This window comes from Pelodiscus sinensis, chromosome W (genome assembly GCF_052426305.1).
Source record: "Pelodiscus sinensis isolate ZL-2025 chromosome W, ASM5242630v1, whole genome shotgun sequence".
Classification (NCBI taxonomy): Eukaryota; Metazoa; Chordata; order Testudines; family Trionychidae; genus Pelodiscus; species Pelodiscus sinensis.
Window position 1 is genome coordinate 9,422,165 of NC_143084.1, and position 22,685 is coordinate 9,444,849.

General features: G+C 51.7%; 1 protein-coding gene across 3 annotated transcripts in view; it reads left to right on the top strand.

Moving 5' to 3' along the window:
• LOC102454141 (tyrosine-protein phosphatase non-receptor type 11-like) overlaps positions 1-20,790 on the top strand; it is a 125,040-nt gene extending 104,250 nt beyond the window's left edge. Inside the window, exons 13-15 of one of the 3 annotated variants that reach the window (XM_075918572.2) lie at positions 4,599-4,711; positions 10,612-10,716; positions 18,208-20,790. In XM_075918572.2, coding sequence (XP_075774687.2) covers positions 4,599-4,711; positions 10,612-10,687 — 189 coding nt within the window. In that variant the 3' untranslated portion in view covers positions 10,688-10,716; positions 18,208-20,790. The remainder of the gene's footprint in view (positions 1-4,598; positions 4,712-10,611; positions 10,717-18,207) is intronic. The other 2 variants (XM_075918570.2, XM_075918571.2) reach the window with 2 other exon arrangements.
• The last annotated feature ends 1,895 nt before the right edge of the window (positions 20,791-22,685 follow it).

The window sequence follows — 22,685 nt, forward strand, 5'->3', positions numbered from 1 at the left end:
CTTCCCTGGGACAGACGTTAAACTGACCGGTCTGTAGTTTCCTGGGTTGTTCTTATTCCCCTTTTTATAGATGGGCACAATATTTGCCCTTTTCCAGTCTTCTGGAATCTCCCCTGTCTGCCATGATTTTTCAAAGATCATAGCTAAAGGCTCAGATACCTCCTCTATCAGCTCCTTGAGTATCCTGGGATGCATTTCATCAGGACCTGGTGACTTGCTGACATCTAACTTTCCTAAGTGATTTTTAACTTGTTCTTTGTGTATCCTATCTTCTAAACTTACCCTCTCTCTGCTTGTATTCACTACGTTAGGCACACCTCCAGACTTCTCGGTGAAGACCGAAACAAAGAAGTCATTGAGCATCTCCGCCATTTCCAAGTTCCCTGTTACTGCTTCTCCCTCCTCACTAAGCAGTGGGCCTACCCTGTCCTTGGTCTTCCTCTTGCTTTTAATGTATTTATAAAAGGTCTTCTTGTTTCCCTTTATGCCTGTAGCTAGTTTGATCTCATTTTGTGCCTTTGCCTTTCTAATCTTGCCCCTGCATTCCCGTGTTGCTTGCCTATATTCATCCTTTGTTAGTTGTCCTAGTTTCCATTTTTTATATGACTCCTTTTTTATTTTGAGATCATGCAAGATCTCCTTGTTAAGCCAAGCTGGTCTTTTGCCATATTTTCTATCTTTCCTACACAGCGGAATTGTTTGCTTTTGGGCCCTTAACAACGTCCCTTTGAAATACTTCCAACTCTCCTCAGTTGTTTTTCCCTTCAGTCTTGCTTCCCATGGGACCTTACCTACAAGTTCTCTGAGCTTATCAAAATCTGCCTTCCTGAAATCCATAACCTCAATTGTGCTGGTCTCCCTTCTACCTTTCCTTAAGATCATGAACTCTATTATTTCGTGATCACTGTCCCCTATACTGTCTTCCACTTTCAAGTTCTCAACTAGTTCCTCCCTATTTGTTAAAACCAAATCCAGAACAGCTTCTCCTCTGGTAGCTTTTTCAACCTTCTGAAACAGAAAGTTGTCTCCAATGCAGTCCAGAAACTTATTGGATAGCCTGTGCCTCGCTGTGTTAGTTTCCCAACATATGTCTGGATAGTTGAAGTCCCCCATCACCACCAAATCTTGGGCTTTGGATAGTTTTGTTAATTGTTTAAAAAAGGCCTCATCCACCTCTTCCACCTGGCTAGGTGGCCTGTAGTAGACTCCTAGCATGATATCACCCTCGTTTTTTACCCCTTTTAGCTTAACCCAGAGACTCTCTACACAGCTATCTCCTACGTTCATCTCCACTTCAGTCCAAGTGTGCACATTTTTAATATACAAGGCAACCCCTCCTCCCTTTTTTCCCTGTCTGTCCTTCCTGAGCAAGCCGTACCCTTCCATACCAACATTCCAATCATGTGTCCCATCCCACCAGGTTTCTGTAATACCAATGATATCATAGTTGTATTTATTGGTTAGCAATTCCAGTTCTTCCTGCTTATTACCCATAATTCTCGCATTTGTATATAGGCATCTAAGATACTGATTTGATCTTGCCTCCCTGTTGTGCCCTGACCCTCCTTTCTCCTTGCCATTATAGGCCGTAGTCCCTCCCATTTCCAACCCATCTCCCAGTCCCGCACATTCAGCACTTACCTGTGGGCTTTGCTCACCTGCCCCCGACAAACCTAGTTTAAAGCCCTCCTCACAAGGTTAGCCAGTCTGTGTCCAAACAAGGCCTTCCCGCTCCTGGAAAGATGAACTCCATCTCCGCCAAGCAGTCCTTCCTGGAAGAGCACCCCGTGATCAAGGAAGCCGAATCCCTCCTGGTGACACCATTGTCGCAGCCAGGCATTCACCTCCAGGATGCACCTCTCTCTGGCCAGGCCCCTACCTTTGACAGGAAGGATAGAAGAGAATACCACCTGCACTCCAAACTCCTTCACCCGTACTCCCAAAGCCCTGTAGTCACACTTGATCCGCTCAGTGTCACACCTGGCAGTATCATTTGTGCCCACGTGGATGAGTAGCATGGGGTAGTAGTCAGAGGGCCGGATAATCCTCGACAATGCCTCCGTAACATCTCGGATACGGGCCCCTGGCAGACAGCATACCTCTCAAGATGAGCTGTCAGGGCGACAGATGGGTGCCTCCGTTCCCCTCAGAAGAGAGTCTCCAACCACCACTACCCTACGTTTCCTCCTCGCAGTGGTGGCAGGAGACTGCTCAACCTTGGTGGTGCAAGGCCTGGTCTCCTCCACTGTGGGGGGTGACTCCTTGTCTCCTGCTGAAAGTAAAGTGTAACGGTTATGTAACAACACAGTGGGAGGGTTAGGAGCAGGGGTGGAACACTGCCTGCTGCCGGAAGTAACCAGCTGCCAGTTCTCACCCTGCACCACTGCCTCCTCCATAAGTGGCTGGTCAACAGTCCCACATCCTAGGACAGTGACCTCAGTGGACTCCACAGGAATACTGTCCAGGAATTCCTCATGGCTTCGAATGCTCCTCAGCCTGGCCACCTCCTCCTGTAGCTCTCCCACCTGCTGCCTGAGAGATTCCACCAGCAGGCACCTTTCACAACGGTTGTCTCCCCCAGCCTGGAGATCACTCAGTGGGAATTGCAAGCCACAAATACAGCAAGACCACACCAGGACCTGGGTAGAGGCATCCATGCTCAGGTTCTCTGTCTGGATACAGGCACAGGTGGAGAAGACAGGAGAAGTACTGGCACAAGCGCTTCGGGTCTTCATCACCATCAGTCACTCCCTCTTCAACTCCCCTGTCTGCAGTCCCCTGTCCGCTTCGCTCCCCTGGTCGCACTGCTCTGGCTTTTTAAAGCCTGCTTGCCTAGGTCAGGCCTGCCCCCTTCTGAGTCACACAGGGGAAGGCTGAGCCTGAGGCTAATCAGAGGCAATCAAGGGAACAATGGCAGGCTCTCAGTCCCAACTGCCACAGAAGCTGAAACTGAAACTGCTAGCACTCACCTGGAATCAGACTCAATTCACACTTCAAACTGTAAAATTCAAACAGTCAGGCACAGGCACAGGCACACACTCACACCACAGCTTGTACTCTCACCGGGTAGCCTCTTCGGCGGTGGGGTCGCTTTGCTCTCCCTCTTTAACTCCACTGTCTGCAGTCCCCTGTCCGCTTCGCTAATGAGTAATTATTCCTAATTAGGAGTAATGGAAATGTGGTAGGAATAATTACACTGACTAGTAGGAATAATTATAACAAATTAAAAAAATCAGAGGAAGAAAGGCCTTCGATGTACATCTTCATGGTTTGTTTTCTCTAATTTAGTCAGATCAAGGAACAAAGATGACTTTTATTCTGCTTTTCTGCTGCTTTGACACTTAAAATAACCATGCTGGTTGAATTGGCATTTATCACATATTTAAAAACATTTAAAATACAATTTAAGGCTGAATAAAATTGACCTTTACTAACTGTGTCTAGATGAGATTGTGTGCATCTCAGATTCTAAAATTGGGGCAGGGTCTGAACCTTTATTCCCCTTAAATCTGATTTTTGAAAAGTTACAGCAACAAACTAATTGGTGTTGATTAGTGGTCCATGCAAAGTGATTGGTCAGGAGAAGATGGGAGGCAGAAGTGATAGAGAACATCACATTTCTAGTGGCAGCTGCAATAGAGGCTGAGATTTTCAAAATTGCCTTAAAGGGAATTAGGAATCCAAGGCTACGTCTTTCCTTAAAATGCTATATTGACATAGTCGCAGACACACTGCTGTAGCACATCAGTGTAGATGCTCACTACAGCAATGGGAGGGGTTCTGCCATCACTCTGGTTAAACCACTCAAAGGTGGTAGCTAGGCTTATGGAAGAATTCTCCCATTGGTCTAGTGCTGTGTACACTGGGTATTAAGTTGGCATCGCTATGTGTATGTTGTTTTTTCCAACCCCCAAGTCTCCTAACAGGCTTTGAAAATCTGTCATAGGCAATGTTCCCTCCAGTCTTTTCCATCCATGTGCAGAATAAAGTTTATTATGTGCACCAAGGCATGTGTGAATGTGCACCACCAGTAGAAACAAAACCTAGCTGTGAGTGCTCTGCTAATCAGCTGGGCAGCACTGGAACCTCTCCTGAGCAGCTGTACAAGCACACAGCTGCAGAGATCACTGGTCATAGTATTGATAGGCTCATTGGTGCAGCTGGTCTGAGCACACCAAAATTTTTCCAAGGTGTGTTGTTAGAGTGGGGTTTGCACTTGTATTTGACCTTTTAAACTCACTGGCTGACGTTGTCTAGTGTACAATGAAGGGTGGATGTTTTGGCCAGCTTTGGATAAATTCACGAAGTTGACACCTCTTGTTTGAGATTGGGGTGTGGATGGACTGGGACCAAGTGTTCTGTGCAGATTTTTACCAAAAGCTGCCAATAGTCAAAGGTAACCTCTACCTCTAGGAATAGCCAGACTGCATGTTATAGTTACAGAAGTGAGATCTTTCATGCTTTAACTTTTACATAAAATCAAACCCCTCTTTTCTGGAAAAAGTAGGTTTAGCTAATTTATTACTTTCCACAAATGTAGATTTCTGTTGTTATTGGCAATTCTAAACCTGTTCAATTTTTCTGTTCACTCTTTTCAGAAGAGTAAGAGGAAAGGGCATGAATACACAAACATTAAATATTCTTTATCGGACCAGATAAGCGGGGATCAGAGCCCACTCCCACCATGTACTCCGACCCCAGCCTGTCCAGAGTAAGTAGCAGTTTGACAGTATCAAATTAGTTCTGAAACGCCTGTGTATTCAAGCACATCCAGCCATAGAGACCTTCGTTGTGGGCTGTTTTCCTTGCAAGAGTTTATTTCTAATCATGTAACAGAGGGTATGTCTACACTGCAAAGTTAGTTCGAACTAACAGACGTTAGTTCGAACTAACTTTCTTAGGCGCTACACTAGCGCTCCGTTAGTTCGAACTTAATTCGAACTAACGGAGCGCTTAGTTCGAACTAGGTAAACCTCATTTTACGAGGATTAAGCCTAGTTCGAACTAGCTAGTTCGAATTAAGGGCTGTGTAGACCCTTAATTCGAACTAGTGGGAGGCTAAGGCTTCCCAGGTTTCCCTGGTGGCCACTCTGGCCAACACCAGGGAAACTCTATTGCCTCCCTCCCGGCCCCGGAGCCCTTAAAGGGCCACGGGCTGGCTACTCACTTTGTGCCAGTTGCAAGGCTGCAAGCACCCGTGCCTGCACAGCCTGCACCTGCCACAGGATGAGCCAGCCATCCGAGGGCTCCCAGCCCTCCACTGCTCCCCAGGACCAGCCTGGCGGCTCCCAGGAGCCTGCCCGGGGGCGCAAAAGGCGGGCGCCCGCCTGGTCAAGTGCGGAGATCGTGGACCTCATCAAGGTTTGGGGGGAAGCCTCCAATGTCCACGATCTCCGCACTAGCCACCGGAACGCGGCCGTCTATGGACGCATGGCTGCCAGCCTGGCCGCCAGGGGCCACCAGCGCAGCCGGGAGCAGGTGCGCTGCAAAATAAAGGACTTGCGGCAGTCCTAGTCCCGGGCCTGCTTGCCAGGGGCCGACCCGGAGGCCTGCCCCCACTTCCACGCCTTGGACTGCATCCTGGGGGCTCATGCCGTCCCTGCCCCCCGGGACGTGATTGACCCCGGGGCAGAAGGACCGCTCCTGGACACGGAGGAGGAGGAAGAGGGCTCTGAGAGCCAGGAGCCTGCCGCCAGCCTGCCCAGGACCCGGGACCCCCGAGGCACGCCACAGACCCGCTCGCCTGCATCATCTGAGGCCGGGGAGGCGTCCACCTGTGAGTACCCTCGTGTTCCCCTTATCTGTACGGGGGGCTGGGGCGAGAGGGAGCCCCGGGACCGTGCGCCTGGGCCTTGCCCACCACGGAGCAGCAGCTGGGGATCCTGCAGGGGCCCTGGCCTTGCAGAGGGGAGCTGGGTTTCACACACCTGGGCCCCTGGGGTAATTGACCGCTGGTCTTCTTGCACCACAGCTGCAGCACCTGGGCCTGCAGGGCGCACCACACCGCCTGCAGCAGCCGTCCGCGCCCGGGCAAGCAGGACAGCCAGGAACCAGGAGGACTACCAGAGGCGGCACCTCCGGTTCCTGGATCGACAGGTCCGTCTCCAGGACCACTGGGTCCAGGAGGACCTCAGGCTGCACCGGAGGAGTCTGGAGGCCCTGGAGGAGCAGGGCCGTGCTCTGCGAGGCCACCTCCAGAGCCTGCTGGACCGCTTCCCATTTCCTCCTCCCCCTGCTCCCCCTCTTGCTCCCCCTGCTCCCGCTCCTGCTTCCTCCACACCCCCTGTCCCTCCTGCCCCCCCTCCACAACCATTCCCCACCAACGCCCCCGGACCCGCAGTGTGGCGAGACGGGAGAGGCAGCCGGACTCCCACCCCTGAGCTTTCCTTTCCCTTCCTCCCTTCCCTCCCCTCCCCTTCCAGCTCCCTCGTCCCAGGTTTCCCCCTCCCTTCTCCCACCTTCATTCCTCCCTCCCCCCACCCCAGTTCTGTGAAATAAACAGACGTTTTTGTTTGAAAAACAGGTGTCTTTATTTGACAGTAGGTAGGGAGGGGAAAGGGGAGGGGGGGGAGGGTGGAAGGAAGGCCCCAGTGGGGCATGCAGGGAGAGGTCAGTCCTCCTCCTCCACCTGGAAGCTCTCCCACAGGGCTTCCCGGATGCGGACAGCCCCCCGCTGGGCTTCCCGGACGGCGGCGGTGCGGGGCTGACCGTAGTGTCCAGCCATGCGGTCAGCCTCAGCCATCCAGGCTGGCAGGAAAGCCTCCCCCTTCCGCTCACACAAATTGTGGAGCACACAACATGCCGCCACCACGGGAGGGATGTTGTGCTCGGCCAGGTCCAGACGGGTGAGGAGGCATCGAAAGCGGGCTTTCAGTCGCCCGAAGGCCCCCTCCACCACGATGCGGGCCCTGGTCAGCCTGGTATTGAAGGCCTGGCAGGAGGGATTGAGGTGCCCCGTGTAGGGCTTCATGAGCCAGGGCTGCAGTGGGTAGGCGGCATCCCCCACCAGGCACATGGGCATGTCCACGTCCCCTACCCTGATGTGGCGGTCGGGGAAGAAGGTCCCGTCCTGCAGCCGCTGGCACACGGAGGAGTTGCGGTACACCCGTGCGTCGTGTGCTTTGCCGGACCAGCCCACATTAATGTCCGTGAACTGTCCCCGGTGGTCACACACGGCCTGCAGGATCACAGAGAAGTACCCCTTTCTGTTGACGTACCGGGATGCCTGGTGTTCCGGGGCACGGATGGGGATGTGCGTCCCGTCGATGGCCCCCCCGCAGTTGGGGAAGCCGAGGGCGCCGAATCCCCGGATGACGGCGTCCGGGTCGGCGAGGCGGACCACCCTGCGGAGCAGCACCCGGTTGATGGCCTTGACCACCTGCGGAGAGAGACACAGCAAAGCGCCAATCAGTGGCGTGCCCGGGTGGCTGGGAGCGTGCGTGTCCTGGCAGTGCCCCGCGCCCCACTCCCGGAAGCAACCCCCCTGGCGGCGTGTAGTACGGCCGGGACAGCCCGACCCCTCCGGTGCGGGGCGCTTTCGCCTCCTCCCGCCCCCCCCTTTGTCCCTGGGGCGGCCCATCCCCTCCTCGCAGCCCCCCTCCCCCCCCGGCTCGGTGGCCGACGAGTGCCTTACCTGCATGAGCACCGCTCCAACGGTGGATCTCCCCATGCCGAACTGGTTCCCGACGGATCGGTAGCTGTCCGGCGTGGAGAGCTTCCAGAGGGCGATGGCCACCCGCTTCTGGAGGGGGATGGCGGGTCTCATGCGAGTGTCCCTTCTGCGCAGAGCAGGGGCGAGCCACTCGCAGAGCTCCAGGAAGGTGTCCCTCCTCATCCTGAAGTTCTGGGTCCACTGTCGGTCTTCCCAGCGCTCGAGGACGATGCGGTCCCACCATTCGGTGCTGGTGTCCAGACGCCAGATGCGGTGGGGCACGCCGGTGCCGGGGCGCTGCCGCGGCTCCTCCAGGGCGGCCAGACGGAGAGGCAGGGGGCTGACGTGCACCAGGTGGTGCCAGGCAGCCTCGAGCCATTGGTGGCAGGCTTGCAGCAGCAAGTCCAGAAAGTGCACCAGAAGGTGCAGGGCGAGCTCTGGCTCCATGTTGCCACCTGCGGCGGCCCCCCCGAAGGGAAGCACCGACACAGACGGGCACAGAGACCAACGCTTTGCTGTCCCTCGGCGAGGTTGGCAAGCAAGCAGGAAAAGCTGAGAACCGGCTGTCCGGGGGTCCCTTTAAGCTCGAGCCTCAGATAGCCTCAGACAGCAGCCACACAAAGCAACTACTGACCTGATGCCCTGCCGGAACCAGTTTCAGCTGTCCTTAAATGCCCCCTGCGTCCAATCAGTGTGGACGCGCTAGTTCGAATTAGCAAAACGCTAGTTCGAACTAGTTTTTAGTTCTAGACGCGTTAGTTCGAATTAGCTTAGTTCGAATTAACTAATTCGAACTAAGTTAGTTCGAACTAGCGCTGTAGTGTAGACATACCCAGAGGAATTTCCTCAGCAAACACTTGCTCTCTTTTTCTACTCACTTTAACTTGAGATCTATTATTAATTTTTTTGGGTGTCCCCACAAATGGATTTTTTCAGGCCGGCACTGACTTTTCATTTGACATAAAGGGGCCGTGGTGAGAAGGGTCTTTAATTCATTGAACCAGTGGTTCTAAGCCAGGGGTTTGGAGTCCCCTGGGGGGGCCATGAGCAGGTTTCAGGAGGTACTCTAAACAGGGTCAGTATTAGACTTGCTGGGGCCCAGGGCAGAAAGCCAAAATCCCACCTCCTGGGCTGAGGCTCTGAACTCTGCCACCTGGACCTGAAGCCAGAGCCTGGCCAATTTAGCTTTGTGGGGGGCCCCTCTGGCATGGTGCCCCAGGCAGTTGACCTGTTTGCTTGGTGTTAGAGAAGAATCAGGTGACCCAGGAGTGGATGGGGTAAACAGTTGCTTTATTGCCCACGCACATTAACCTCGGACCCCTGACACATCATTCCGAGTGGCCTGTTTCATCAGGATTGGTCTGCTGTCCAGGGGTGGGAGGAGGCCTCCCTGGTGTCCAGGGGCTCCCCAGGTTATGCTGGTGCAGGCTCTGTGTGAGTGTCTGTTACGTTTGTGGGAGGAACTTGCTAATCTTAGAAGTAAAGTAGAAACTTTGCAGCAGATTGCTGAGAAGCAGTGTGCTATTAAATATTAGTGTGTGTTGGCAGCCGGGATGGCTGAAACCTGCATGGATGATTTTTAATTGCCTTAAGTCAGAGAACCTGGCCCTGAAGGGTCAAGCAGGTGCCTTATAGCAGTTCTGTTTACCCCATCCGCTCCTGTGTCACCTGTTTCTTCTCTAACACTAGGGATGTTAGTTATCAGGTAATTGAATAGTCGTGTAACCACATGAATTCTTAGCAGTTTCATGACTATTCGCTAGTTCCTGGGGGTGGGGGCAGCAGCCAGCGTGCTCCAGCCCTACTCCTGGGGAGCCTCCAGAGGCAGCAGCGTGGGGTGGCAGGGGGCTCCTTGGGAGTGGGGCTGCTGGCCCTGCCCCCGCCCCCGGGGACTATCAAATAGTCATGTAACTGCTAAGAATTCATGTGGTTACACGACTATTCAATTACCTGATAGCTAACATCCCTAGTTGACAGGATTAACCGATAAGCCAACGTTTTTATCGGTTAATCGTGTAGCTGTCTACATGTTAACATCTCTACTGCTTGCTACCCTGTAATGCTGGTCTTGGTTTTTCTATGCAGAAAACCAGTTATTGTGGCACAGGTGGATCGTGGAGTTTTTATACCATGTTGGGGAGCCCTCAGAAAGAAAAAGGTTGAGAACCCCTGTGTTAAAGCACATGAAAAGGCTACCTTGGGTGTGAAGCACTTGGATATGAAAGATGTACTGTTTTTTCTATTCATAGAACACAAATTGCACATGGGTCCCTGCAGCAACTAATAAATGGAGTAACTGTTAGGCAATGCTGCTATATGCTTGCTAAACAATAGTTTAGTACAGGAAGTAAAGACAATACCATATCCCATTGAAATGATCTGTTTGTCTTGTATGTCTACAGTGACCATCACTGTGGTATCTGAGCTAGGGAAAAATGAGGTTGAAAGAATTCAGTCACCTAGATTAGAATTTAGCTAGGACACTGAAGTGAATGCCTCTGTGCTTGGGGATGCAGTGGGATGGAGAACAGCTCCTTTGTTTAAAAAGGGTCCCTGGGTCTTAGAAAGTTGGCCAGAAAAGTGGGTGAAAATCACATAACACTTTGTTGTTCTGTTTCGCTATTGTGTTGTGGTTTCTTGTTAACATCCTTAATGCCTGGAATTGTAATAAAATAGCAGTGCCACCCTATTGTAATCTTGCCTTCATTCTGTCCCACATTTTGTGCTGACTTAACTCTGTGCAACCCTCTAGATGTTAAAGTGGGCATGGGGTGGAGTTGTCACAGAATCTGCCCCATTGACTGGGTCATGCAGAAATCACCCAGTATTCTAAATCCAGCAGCTCTGTGCTTTCAAGTGAATTGAACAAGTTATTAGCTAACTTCATTGAATTATCCAATATGTATATATTTTCCTAGTAAACCTGACTTTATTTTCCTAAAAAAAATCTGTCATTTTAGAATGAGAGAAGATAGTGGTGCTAGAGTATATGAAAATGTGGGGTCGATGCAGCAGCAGCAGAAAAGCTTCAGATGAGATGTACAGAAACTTTCATGCAAAGGAAGGTATGCACATTGGAAATTCTAGTGTGATCTACCTTAAAGCTGCTTTTGTTGCTCTATGGCATATTTTAACCTAATCACAATTCAGTCATGAAATGTATTTAATCCAACAATCTTTGCTATAGTGTCAGTTGGTTTAGCAAGATGAAGTATTCATCATTTTCACAGTCACTTGATTTACCAAGTGAGAAGGGTAATACTTTGGACTGAGTGAAGCCAGTTCTGACTGCCTTTTGGGCTACACCATCTCAAACCATATTTACTTAGTTGCGCAGGGTCCCAACTACTGTGTCTCTCCCTTTGAAATCTGCAAGAGCCGCAGGCGGCTCTTCTACATTTCAACGGCAGAGGCGCAGTGGGATAGTGAGTGCGCACCTTATTGACTAATCGAGTAGTTGATGGAAATTCCATTGACTACTTGATTAGCTGATTAATTGAAATTTAACATCCCTATCTTATAATGGCACTTTCTTGGGGTATGTCTACACTACAAAGTTCATTCAAAACAACAGCCGTTATTTCGAATTAACTTTAATAGCATCTACACATGCAAACTGCTATTTCAAAATTAATTCGAAATAGCGGAGCACTTATTTCAAATTTGGTAAACCTCATTCCACGAGGAGTAACGCCAAATTCAAAATAGCTATTTTGAATTAAGTGCTGTGTAGACACTTAATTCAAAATAGGGGGCCTCCAGCCCTTCCCAGGGAGCCCTGGTGGCCACTCTGGGCACAACCAGGAAAACTTCCTCTCCTCTCCCCCAGCCCCGGAGCCATTAAAGGGGTAGACCCTGGCCACAGTGCCTGTGCCAGCTCCAAGCCTGCCAGCCCAGAGCCAGCAGTAGCCACCGGGGCCCCTGACCCAGGGGCCCCAAAACATGAGCCAGCAAGCCACTGGCAGCCAGCCCTCCACCGCTCCCCAGGGGCAGTCTGCCAGCTCCCAGGAGCCTGACGGGCTGGAGAAGGCGGGCGCCTTCCTGGTCCAGGGTGGAGATCATGGACCTTATTCAGGTTTGGGGGGGGATGCCCCCAATGTCCATGATCTCCGCACTAGACGGAGGAATGCGGCCGTCTATGGCAGGATAGCTGCCAGCCTGGCCACCAAAGGCCACATGTGAACCCAGGAGCGGGTTTGCATGAAAATCAAGTTGGTCCGGCGAGACCCCCAATCCTGAGCCCTGAGCTTCCCCTCCCCCTCCCCCTTCTTCCCCTTGCCCAAGAAACCCCTGCCCAAGGCCAAGGGAGGGTATCGGCCTATCCTAGACCTCAGGGAGCTCAATGCAGAGGCAGCCGGTCTCTGTACAGAGGGTCTCTTTGTGGATTATGTCCTGTATCAAGGAGTGTTATGGGCTGGCCCAGGTGCCAGCCCTTCCCCTCACGGCCCACTCCACTAGGACCCAGGCCTCCTCTACAGCATTTGTGGCCCAGGTCCCGATCCTGGACATCTGCAGGTCTGCCATGTGGTCTTCAGTCCACACTTTTGCCAATCATTATGTGCTGGACCATCATGCAAGGGAGGACGCAGCCCTGGGGAGGTCTGTCCTCCAATCAGTTGAAGGTTAGAAATCTGACTCTGCCTCCTTGGGTTTCCACTTTGGGAGTCACCTACATGGAATGGACATGAGCAAGCACTCGAAGAAGAAAGAAGAGTTACTTACCTCCCATAACAGTTGTTCTTTGAGATGTGTTGCTCATGTCCATTACAAATCCCACCCATCTCCCCTTCTTTGGCGTGGTCCGATAAGAAGGAACCGAGGGCGGGGAGGGCCGGCAGGGGTATATATGCGCCGATAACGCCACTCCCAGGGGGCTCCCCTACTGGCCCAATGGGTACTGCTAAGGGAAAAACTTCCGATGACGCGTGCACGCAGTGCGCACATCCCTACATGGAATGGACATGAGCAACACATCTCGCGTAACCATTGTTGTTTGAGATAAGTAACCGTTTTTTCTTAGCACATGTACTTCATATTGGCTCAGTCCTGCAACCTCTGCTTCCTGTGGCTCCCCTTGGCTGCAAATGACAAACCAGAAGCAATGGGAGCTATGTGGCTGCGGAGCCAGTAAATAAACTGGAGCGGCCAGTTAGCAGGTTTCTCAGAGTGGATCCGTGGACCACTTTGAGAAACACTGTGCTAAACCAATTTACACTGTGGCAAAGATTCTTGGATTAAATAAGTTTCAGAATTGAGACTGTGATGCTCAGTGAGTCTGTAGGTATTAATTAAGGTTGTTGGTTTGGGTTGTAAGTGGTGTTTAAATCCTCTCATTTTGATCTGTTGACCAAATATGTTCTTATGCTTGTGTTAGCTGTATGAGCTTTATCGGCTCAGCAATGCTGTGAGAGGGTGGGGTCGATGCTGTTCTGCATGTCACTGTAGAATCTCTATCTGCACAGATCTGAAAGGCAAGCAAGAATCATGTAAGTTTTCTGATCTTGGGGAGAGTTTGCGACACCAGCCACTTTTGTATCTCACTGAATAATTCTGGACTTGTACACTCAGCCAGTTTGCTCTGGAAGTAAAGTATAACTGTGTGTACAAGATTTTAGAATATGGGTTTCATGTGCTTATGTGATAGAACATTTCTGTTTCAGAGAGGTGGGTGGGCCAGTGATCTCCCAACATGATTTATGTAGGTCTTTATATGATTGATGGCAATGGCACTGTCAGAGCCATGATGGCATATAAAGGACACAGCACTCACCCTGACCCAATAGACTGTAACCCACGTCAGAGTTGGAATGTGGCCCAGAAACAAGGCATTTGTTACATAATTTTTTTTTTGTGGTTATCTTGTTTGGAGTCCAGATTTCAATAGCTCCCTAATTAGTGTTCACTACAGCCAGGGAACAGTACACATCTTAAAATCCTGTTTTGTATTGCCACTCACTCAGCCCTCAAGGGAGTTAAGCTACTAGAACACACGTGCTACAAGAGCCGATTTTTACTGGCACATGGGGCAGGAGCTCAGCCCTCCCCTTCCCCGGCGCAGCCAGAAGCTTGTGCTGCGGCTTGAGCCTCAGCCATGCAGCTGCAGGCTGGATCACCAGCTCCGGCTTCCTGCTGGGTTGGGGGGAGAGGCACACATGCATCCCTGGGGCTGCCTCCTGCTTCGGGAGGGGCTGGGCCTGGGCCTGCTCCACAGATCTGGGGCTGTGCAGCTGGCACATGTGGCACGCCAGAGCCTGGGCAGGAACATGGACATATATGGCTGGATCGCCGAGGCCCTGGCCACGAGGGGCCACCACCCCAGGAGCCTCGAGCAGGTCAGGAGCAAGGTCAAAGAGCTCCAGCAGGGCTGCACCAGGGCCAGGGAGCACAGCTGTCTCTCTGGGCCAGAACACCACTCCTGCCCCTACTTCAATGAGCTGCATCGCATCCTGGGGGCTGGGGCAGCCCCTTCCCCACCCCTGGTCATGGACTCAGGGCTGGAGACGCCTGTCATCACCCGCCCGGAGGTCCCAGACAAAAAGGAGGAGGAGGACATTGAACTGGAGGAGGATAAAGAGACAGCCAGCACCGTCACCCTCAGCCTCAAGCTGGTACCCCAGGGCCTCTGAGGCCAGGGAGGGATCATCAGGTAAGTGCTCAGTTTTTCACACACACAGGGAGGGGATGGCAGGCGCAGAGGGGCTGTGGTGCAATTGTCGCTCAGCCTTCTCAGCCTGGCCATCGGGCTGCAGTCCCTGCATGTGCAGCACCAGTCTGCGCCATGCAGCCCCAGAGCACAGGCTCTGGGAAGGCCACACACATGTCTGACCCCCGGGAGGGATGCCCTCCCACCACCAGCCACCACTGGAAGGAGGCTGGGGACAAGGGTACACGCACGCCTGCACACAGACTGAGGAGTGCCACACACAGCACACAGGCATGACTGCACACTCGAGACATCACCCGCTCCTGGGGACAGTGCTGCCAGGTGCAGGTGTGTTTGTGGCCCCGATGGAAGGCCGGACTGCTCGAGGCCCCTCTCCCGCCCATGGGATCCCAGTGTGGCTGGACACTTTTTTGCCTGCTTGTCTGTGGGACGGGGCAGGCAGCATGGTTCCCTGGGCACCTCGGGGCCCCTGTGAGGCAGGGCCCACTGTTCAGGCTACACATGGCCTTGCTCCTGGGACATCACCGTCCTGTGCCCCCAGGACTGTTGGTTGCTGCTCACAGAGGAGGGCATGTCCTCCGGGACAGTGTCTTCATGGATGACTGACCACCTCTCCCTCTTTATTCTCCACGGCCCGACCAGCTGTGACTGAGGGGCAATCACCACCAGCTGAGCCAGCCGCCCGACCCCAGGGGAGCTGCAGGCACCGGAGGGTCCATGAGGACCTTCTGAGACAGCACGTGGCCGTCCTCCAGAACATGCAGCAGAGCCTGGCACAGAAGGTCCGGAATGGCACACAATGGCGGACCCAAATGTGGGCCGCAACATGTGTGCCACCATCTGGGTGATGATAGCATACCCGGCTGCTGTCCCTCCTCCTGCCCCCGCCCCCCCTGTCATGCCTGTTTCTGCCCCTCCTGCCATGTCTGACTCTGCTCCAGCCCCCCCCTCCTGCCTATCCCCCTGTTATCCCTGGCCCCACCCCACCCCCGAGGTCCCCGGACCTGAGGTGGAACTTCCAGCTGCACCACACGCCACTCCCAGCCCCAGCTCTGAGCCCGCCCCTTCCCTCCCCTTATCCAGGTTCTGAGCCCCCTCCTCCCCAGTTTCTTTTATTATAAACCAAAATCTTTGTATTTCTTGTAACACAAACTGCTGTATTTATTGAGTGTACAGGGAAGGGAGGGGCAAGGCAGAGGCCCCTAGTGGGGAGGCCCCGGGGAGAGTTACTAGGGTCAGAGAAACTCTCCCTCAGGGCCTCCCAGATGAGCACCCCCACCTGATGGGCCTGGCGGATGGCAGCTGTGCGCGGCTGTTCGAAGGCCCTTCTCTCCCGGCTGGCCTCTGCCCCCCACCCGGGAAGGAAGGCCTCCCCCTCCCTCTCCACATTGTTGTGGCCGAGATCACCTGGGGGATGTTGTGCTCCCCCACACTGAGGCAGGTCAGGAGGCACCTGAACCACACCTTCAAGCGTCCGAAGGTTCATTCAGCCTGGATGTGGGCCCTGGCCAAGCGGGGATTGAAACGGTCCCTGCTCAGGTCCAGGTGTCCGGTGTAGGGCTTCATAAGCCATGGCATGAAGGGGGTAGGTTGCGTCCCCCACAATGCACAGTGGCATCTCCACGTCCCCGACCCTGGAGTCATGCTGGGGGAAGAAATGTGCCAACCTCCAGCTTCTGGTAGAGGCTGGAATTTCTGAAAATGCAGGCATCATGCGCCCTCCCCAACCACCCCACAAAAATGTCTGTGAACTGTCCATGGTGGTCCACCAGGGCCTGCAGGACCATGGGAAAATAGCCCTTCCTGTTGATGTACTGGGCGGCTCGATGTTCTGGGGCCCAGATGGGGATGTGGGTTCCATCTATGCCTCCCCCGCAGTCGGGGAAGCCCAGGGCGGCAAATCCAGCCACGATGGGGTCCAGGTGTCCCAGGCGGATGACACTGCACAGCAGGATGGAGTTTATGGCCCTCACCACCTGCAGGAAACAAACAAAGACAGAAAATCAAAGGGGGTGCCTGAGCCCTTGGGAGGTCCTTGCCCCCCTGCCCCACAAACACCCCAGGAGCCAACCCCTATGAGGCCGTCCCCCCCACAGGGCTGTGTGAGGGCTGGACTGCAGAGACCTCCGGGGATGGGGCCCCACCCCCTGCACCCCCAACCCCCCTATCCCTAGGGTCGCCCTTTCCTGTACTCCCTCCCCTCCTCCAGGGTCTGCAGCCCCAGAGTGCCATACCTGCATGAGGATGGCCCTGACAGTCGACTTTCCCACGCCAAACTGGTTGCCCACCGACTGGTAGCTGTCGGGGGTGGCGAGCTTCCAGATAGCGATGGCAACCAGCTTCTCCAGGGGGATGGTGGGTCGCATTTGGGTGTCCCGTCGACGGAGGGCAGGGGCCAGCCAGGCACACCGCTCCATGAATGTCTCCTTCCTCATTCAGAAGTTGTGGAGCCACTGCTGGTCGTCCCACTGCTCCATCACTAGCTGGTCCCACCAGTCGGAACTGGTGTCCAGCCTCCAGAACCTTCCCTCCATCGTGGGGTGCAGTTGCAAGGGCCTTGCTCCCGCACCCAGGGAGAGGGGCTCAGTGATGAGCTCGGTGTCCAGCTTGTGCAGGGCCATGAAGGCAGCCTGCAGAAACTGCAGCATGGCAGTGTGGGGCTATCGCGTGCCCAGAGGCAGCGCCGGCTCCATGGCAAGGAGAGTGCTGTGGTGTCCAAAACCTGGGCAACCAGAGCGCACACTGCAAAAGCTTTGCTGTCCCTCAGAGAGGTAGGCAAGTAAGCAGTAGAAGCTGAGAAACGGCTGTCCAGGGGGGTCCCTTTAAGCACACATCTCAGCCTCAGGCAGCAGCACCCAGAAGCAACTGCTGACATAATGCCCTGCCTGAACTGGTTCTGGGTGGCCTTATGTGCGAGAAAGCGTCCAATCCGTGTGGATGGTATCTTTCCAAATAGCACATCGCTTTTTCATTGCGCTTTTTGTGTGTGGACACACTATTTCGAAATGAGCTTTTCCGGAAGATCTCTTCTGGAAAAGCTTATTCCAAAAGTAGCTTGCAGTCTAGACATAGCCTGACTGACTTCAGGCCCCAAATGGATATGAATGACACTCAATCTCTGCCAGTGCAGGGCAGATTAGCGCTAAGACTCTGGAGTAGGAAGTGAAGGGTCTTCATCCTATTATTGATATATCACTAAACTAAGTCCTTACCATCACTCAGATATATACTTGCATTTTGTCTTGCACTAAATATAAATACCTATAATCTTTTCTCTGCTCCCCAGTCAGATGTCCTTGAATATATTTGTTTCACTCTTGCTGGTTCTCATAGACTAGCCCAGTACTGCAGATCTCATTTGGAAACATGGTAACTTGAATTTAAGTTTTAAATGAATTGTCTTCTGAAGTCAGTTTTCTATATTCTTTCGATGCATTCTTAAATTTTGGGTCAAAGCTACCATATGCTGATCCTTTCAAGAGTTAACAGTTTAGGCTTTTTTATGGGCAAATGCAAAATAACAGCGTACGTGGTAAAAAGTAAATTAAATCTCAGTTCTTTCAGCTTCGTCTCTAAGAAGTTGGTAATTTTCTTCCTTTTGTGTTAAAAAAGGATGCCAAACCTGTCACTGTACCTTTAATAGAACACATTTACAGTTGTAAAATGATCATGAAAAATATGGCACTCCACGTGCAAGTTGGGAGAAGACCCAACTATATCTCTCTTTAAACTGATGGATGCCTATAGTTATATGAAATTCCACCTGATATTTTAGATCTAAGATCAATCACTGCTATTTATGTTGTCAAAATTAAGTATTTCCATGTATGTTCAGAATGATGAATTATACTATATGTTTCTAAAGGACTTATATTTTTTTTCACTTTCACAGAAATGAATATTGTTTTAAAAAAAAATCAAGATAGAGATGGAACAAGCTTCACATGAAGAATGAACGGTGAAGGCTTGGTACCTTTTTATTTATGGTGTTTATCCCTTCAATAGTAAGCGAAACTTAAGACCATCTAAAGATCATTATATCCTTTCTCTCCAATACCTGATTTACAATTGCTCACTTTTCACGTGAAAGGGAAATCTTCTCTACAATGAGGAAAGATATTTTGTAAAATATGATTTGTGAATCCAGGCAACAGTTAGATTGGCATTAATCTGCTTCAAATAGCATTTTTGTTTCAAAATCTAGTTATTAGCATTATTTCTTGTCAGAGCAGTTGTGGGGATTGTTTTTGTTTTTGTTTTTTTGTTGTTGTTGCTGTTGTTCGTTTTGTTTTTTTGTGATGGGGAAGCAATGATGTGGATAAGTCCATTACATTAATATCAAATAGTAATGGGACCAAAACTTGATTGTTTGAAGACTGGATCACCCATATTCATACATGATAAAATTAGCCCTAATACCGTTCAAACTTGGTTTGACAGGGGTGAGCAGTTAATCTTTGATATGAAGGTGTTTTTTGGTAACAGCTGTTGCCTTTGATTACTTCTCAGCTGTGTTGCTGGATGGGCTATTTTTGAGTAACACAATCTCTAGATGACCTGTACCCACAATACCAATTTACGGCCACTCTGTCAAAAACACAGCTATAGGGGCGCTGCCTATGTTAATTTGTCAGTGTTCATTTATTAAGCAGGAGATCTGAGCTGTGGAGTTGAGACATTTTAGGAAGCTCTGCAGCAGCACTTGACATCATATTAAAGCAAACAAGTAACCGCCACTGTTCCCTCTAATTTTTTCCATCTGTGTGTGGAATAAATTTTGTTGTGTGCACCAAAGCATGTGCAGGTGTGCACCCCCAATAGAAACGCATGCTGCTGGCTGTGGGCAGCTGTTGGCGCTCTGCCACTCAGCTGGGAAGCACCTGAATCTCTACTGGGCAGCTGTCCCAAGTGCGGAGCTTACAGGGAACACTGGTAACTGCCTGTGCAAGCTGTTATCTTAGGCTGGAGTGACTCTCTTCTTAAAAATTATAGTTATTGGGGCATCTGGTTCTCAGTAAGGCCTTACACTACTGAAGGTGGCTCCTTCAGAGTTTCTTGGGGAAAAGGACTACATGGAAATTAGCTATCACTTAAATTGCCTTAGTGAAAAGGGCAGTGCAGGTAGCAGTCAACAGCAGCTTGTTCTGGTCTGTTTCATCAGGCAGGAGTTTCACTAACATTCTGCCTAAAGTGTCTTTCAGAGCCACATCTAATTTGCTGTCCATGTTTTAATTGAAAAAAATACTGCATCTGTCTCTAAAAACACTTTTAATTGTTATTAACATAACATCCTCCTGGAGTGATGCCAGCAGTAAGAGATGCTATTATCATGCCACAGTTAACTGAGTTTCTTCATCTGCAGAATAAGGCCTGTAAAAACATAATTCTCCATTTCCTGCATTAGAGAAACTTTGCCCTGTCTTTCCCATTGGAGCCTAGAGCAGCTGACTGTGCTTAATAGCAGGATTAGGTTTGAGGCAGTGGTATCTTAGCAGCATCTTTCCCCTCCCTGCTGCTGGAGTTCTGAGAATTATGGGCTACGTCTACACTACAAAGAAAAGTCAGAAAAAGATATGCAAATTGCAAACCGCAATTTGCATATCTTTCTCTGTTTTTCTGTCAGAAGAGGCTTTTCCAAAATTTGGCGCATCTACACTGCGCCAAATTTTGGGAAAACCTGCTCTTTCAACGCATCCCTTCTTCCTCGTAGAATGAGGTTTACAGGGATGGCGAAAGAACATGTCCACGTCTGCCCCCAGCAGACCAGGGAGACGCGGAGCAGCTTTTCTCACCGCGGAGGACGCGGGCGGCGGGACCGCGGCGCGTCTGGGCGGTCCCGCCACCCGCGTCTCCCTGGTCTGCTGGAGGGGCGCAGCTAGTACCCCCCCCCCAGCAGACCAGGCTTTTCTCGCCGACGCCTGGGGTAGAGCAGCTGGGGGGCTGCCAGGTTGGTCCCACAGCGCCGAGGTGCGGCGCTACTGGACCAACCCAGCAGCACCCCAGCTGCTCTGCCCCAGGCGTGTCCGATTCAGCCGCTGCTTGTCAGTTTCAACAGCGGCTGAATCTGGACGCCAGTTCCGACTTACATACAAATTCAACTTAAGAACAAACCTACAGTCCCTATCTTGTACGTAACCCGGGGACTGCCTGTATATACAATTGTCAAAATGTGACATTAAAATAATAGATCATGTATAGAAATATTAGTGGTTGTTTATTGTTTTCCCTGCTGGTATTTATGGGTGTTCATTCAGCTGCTTTGCAAGCTGCTCTGTGATTTTTATTGCTGCAAGGTTATATTATTCGTATAAAAGCATATTTGTAAACAGCAGAATTAAAAATTAGAAATAAAAATAATTTTTCTTATAAGTTTTTGACCATTACTCCAATTCTTTTTCTGTAATGCTTATACAGGTTGAACCTCCCTGGTCTGGCACCCTCGGGACCTGAGTGGTCCCAAAGAAGGGAATTTGCCGGACCAGGGGAGGTCATGCATCCAGGCTCTTCCGGGGCTCCTCCCCTGGCTGCTACCCCAGGAGAACCCAGAGGCCTGACCTCCTCTGGCCCACCTGACTGGCTCTGCTGCCATCGGCCCATTGCTGGGACTCTGCTCCCCCCAGCCCCGTGTGCAGCTACAACAGCGACTCCCAGGGCATCCTGCACCAAGGCCAGTGCGCTCTGGGTGGCCGGTGCGACTCCAACGGCCAGTGCCAGGCAGACACACAATTCCATTAGGAGAATCTTCAAGCGGGAGTGTATCTCCTGCTTAGCACAGGGCTTGAAACTCCAGCAGATCTTACAATTGTCCATAAGGTGGGCTTTTCCAAGGCACTTGACACAGGCTTCCTGGGGGTCCCCACAGGCATGAGCCTCAGACACTTGGCACAGGGCTTGAAGTCTTGGAACCTGGGCATGCTCTGGTTTTTATTTAGTTACAATAAAAACTAGCACTAACAACTACTAACTTGTTATATTGGCTAATATATACTCCAGCCCCCCCCCCCAGGTTCCTTCTTACCGCCTGTGACAGTCATTGGAACATGTCTCACTTGCTTACCAAGTGTGCCACAGTGGTTCTCGTTTTCTTGTTCTTCTCATTCTCAATTAACAGTTTTAGTGTTAACAAGTTAGTAGTTGTTAGTGCTAGTTTTTATTGTAACTAAATAAAAACCAGAGCATGCCCAGGTTCCAAGACTTCAAGCCCTGTGCCAAGTGTCTGAGGCTGTCTGTCTCTGGTTATCCAGGCAGTGAATCATAGGGAGTGTCACGGACAGCCAGACCCCACGCCTAAGAACAGAGAGTCAAAGAAAATGGACTACTTGGGCTGAATGGATTATGCCTGTGATGGGTTGCAGTTCAGGATTGCCAACCAGCAGGTGTTCCTGAGTAAGGATGTTAAGGACTAGTCGACTATCCACTAAGCAAATGCTTATCGGGTAGTCGAGTTGACTAGTCGATTCCCCCCCTTAATGTCTATCAGAGGCAGCAAAGGAGCGGGGGAGGGGGTACTTCAAAGTAGCAGCGCTGCACAGAGCCCATACCCGGGCTCAGTGTAGCGCTGACGCTTTGAAATGCCCTGGTGGCGTTTCCAAGGGGCAGCGCTGCGGAGCTGACCCCAGGCTCCATGCTGCACTGCCCCTTTGAAATGCACGAGCCCCCACTGGGGACTCTTGTACATTTCAAAGCTGGCACGCCCATGTGCAGCCCAGAGTCAGCGTGACTTCCTACTGGCCCCAGGCTGCATGCAGAGTTCTGCATTCCTCCTTTGAAATGTACAAGAACCCGAGTGGGGGCTCTTGTATATTTCTAAGGAGGAATGCAGAAGTGCCTATCAACTAGTTGAGTAGTCGATGGAAATTCCATCGACTACTCAACTAGTAAATTACTCGATATTTAACATCCTTACTCCTGAGCCACTATGACCTGGTCAGCCGTGGACAAATTTAGGGACCTTGTGCCACAAGACTCTAGGCAAGAGGTCAAGGCCCTGTTGGAGGAGGGCAGGGTTGTCTCTTGTGCAGCCCTGCAGGTGGCCCTCAACTCAGCGGATGCAGCAGCTTGCACCCTGGCTATGGGGCTGGTCCTACGCCACCGCTCCTGACTTCAGGTCTCTGGTGTGCCCCCTAAACTACAGATGACCATCCAGGACCTTTCCTTTGAGGGGGCAGGGCTCTTCTCAGAGCAGACCGACAACTGTCTGCATGGTCCGAAGGACTCGAGGGCCACCCTTAAGTCCCTCAGAACCTATACCCCTGCCCCTGAAGAGGCATTCCTTCAACCCCAGGGGACCATCATGCTCTCCCCAGCAGGGACCCCGGCCCAAGTTCACCAGGTGTCAGGGCAGGAACTCTGGGAAAAGGAATGACAGAT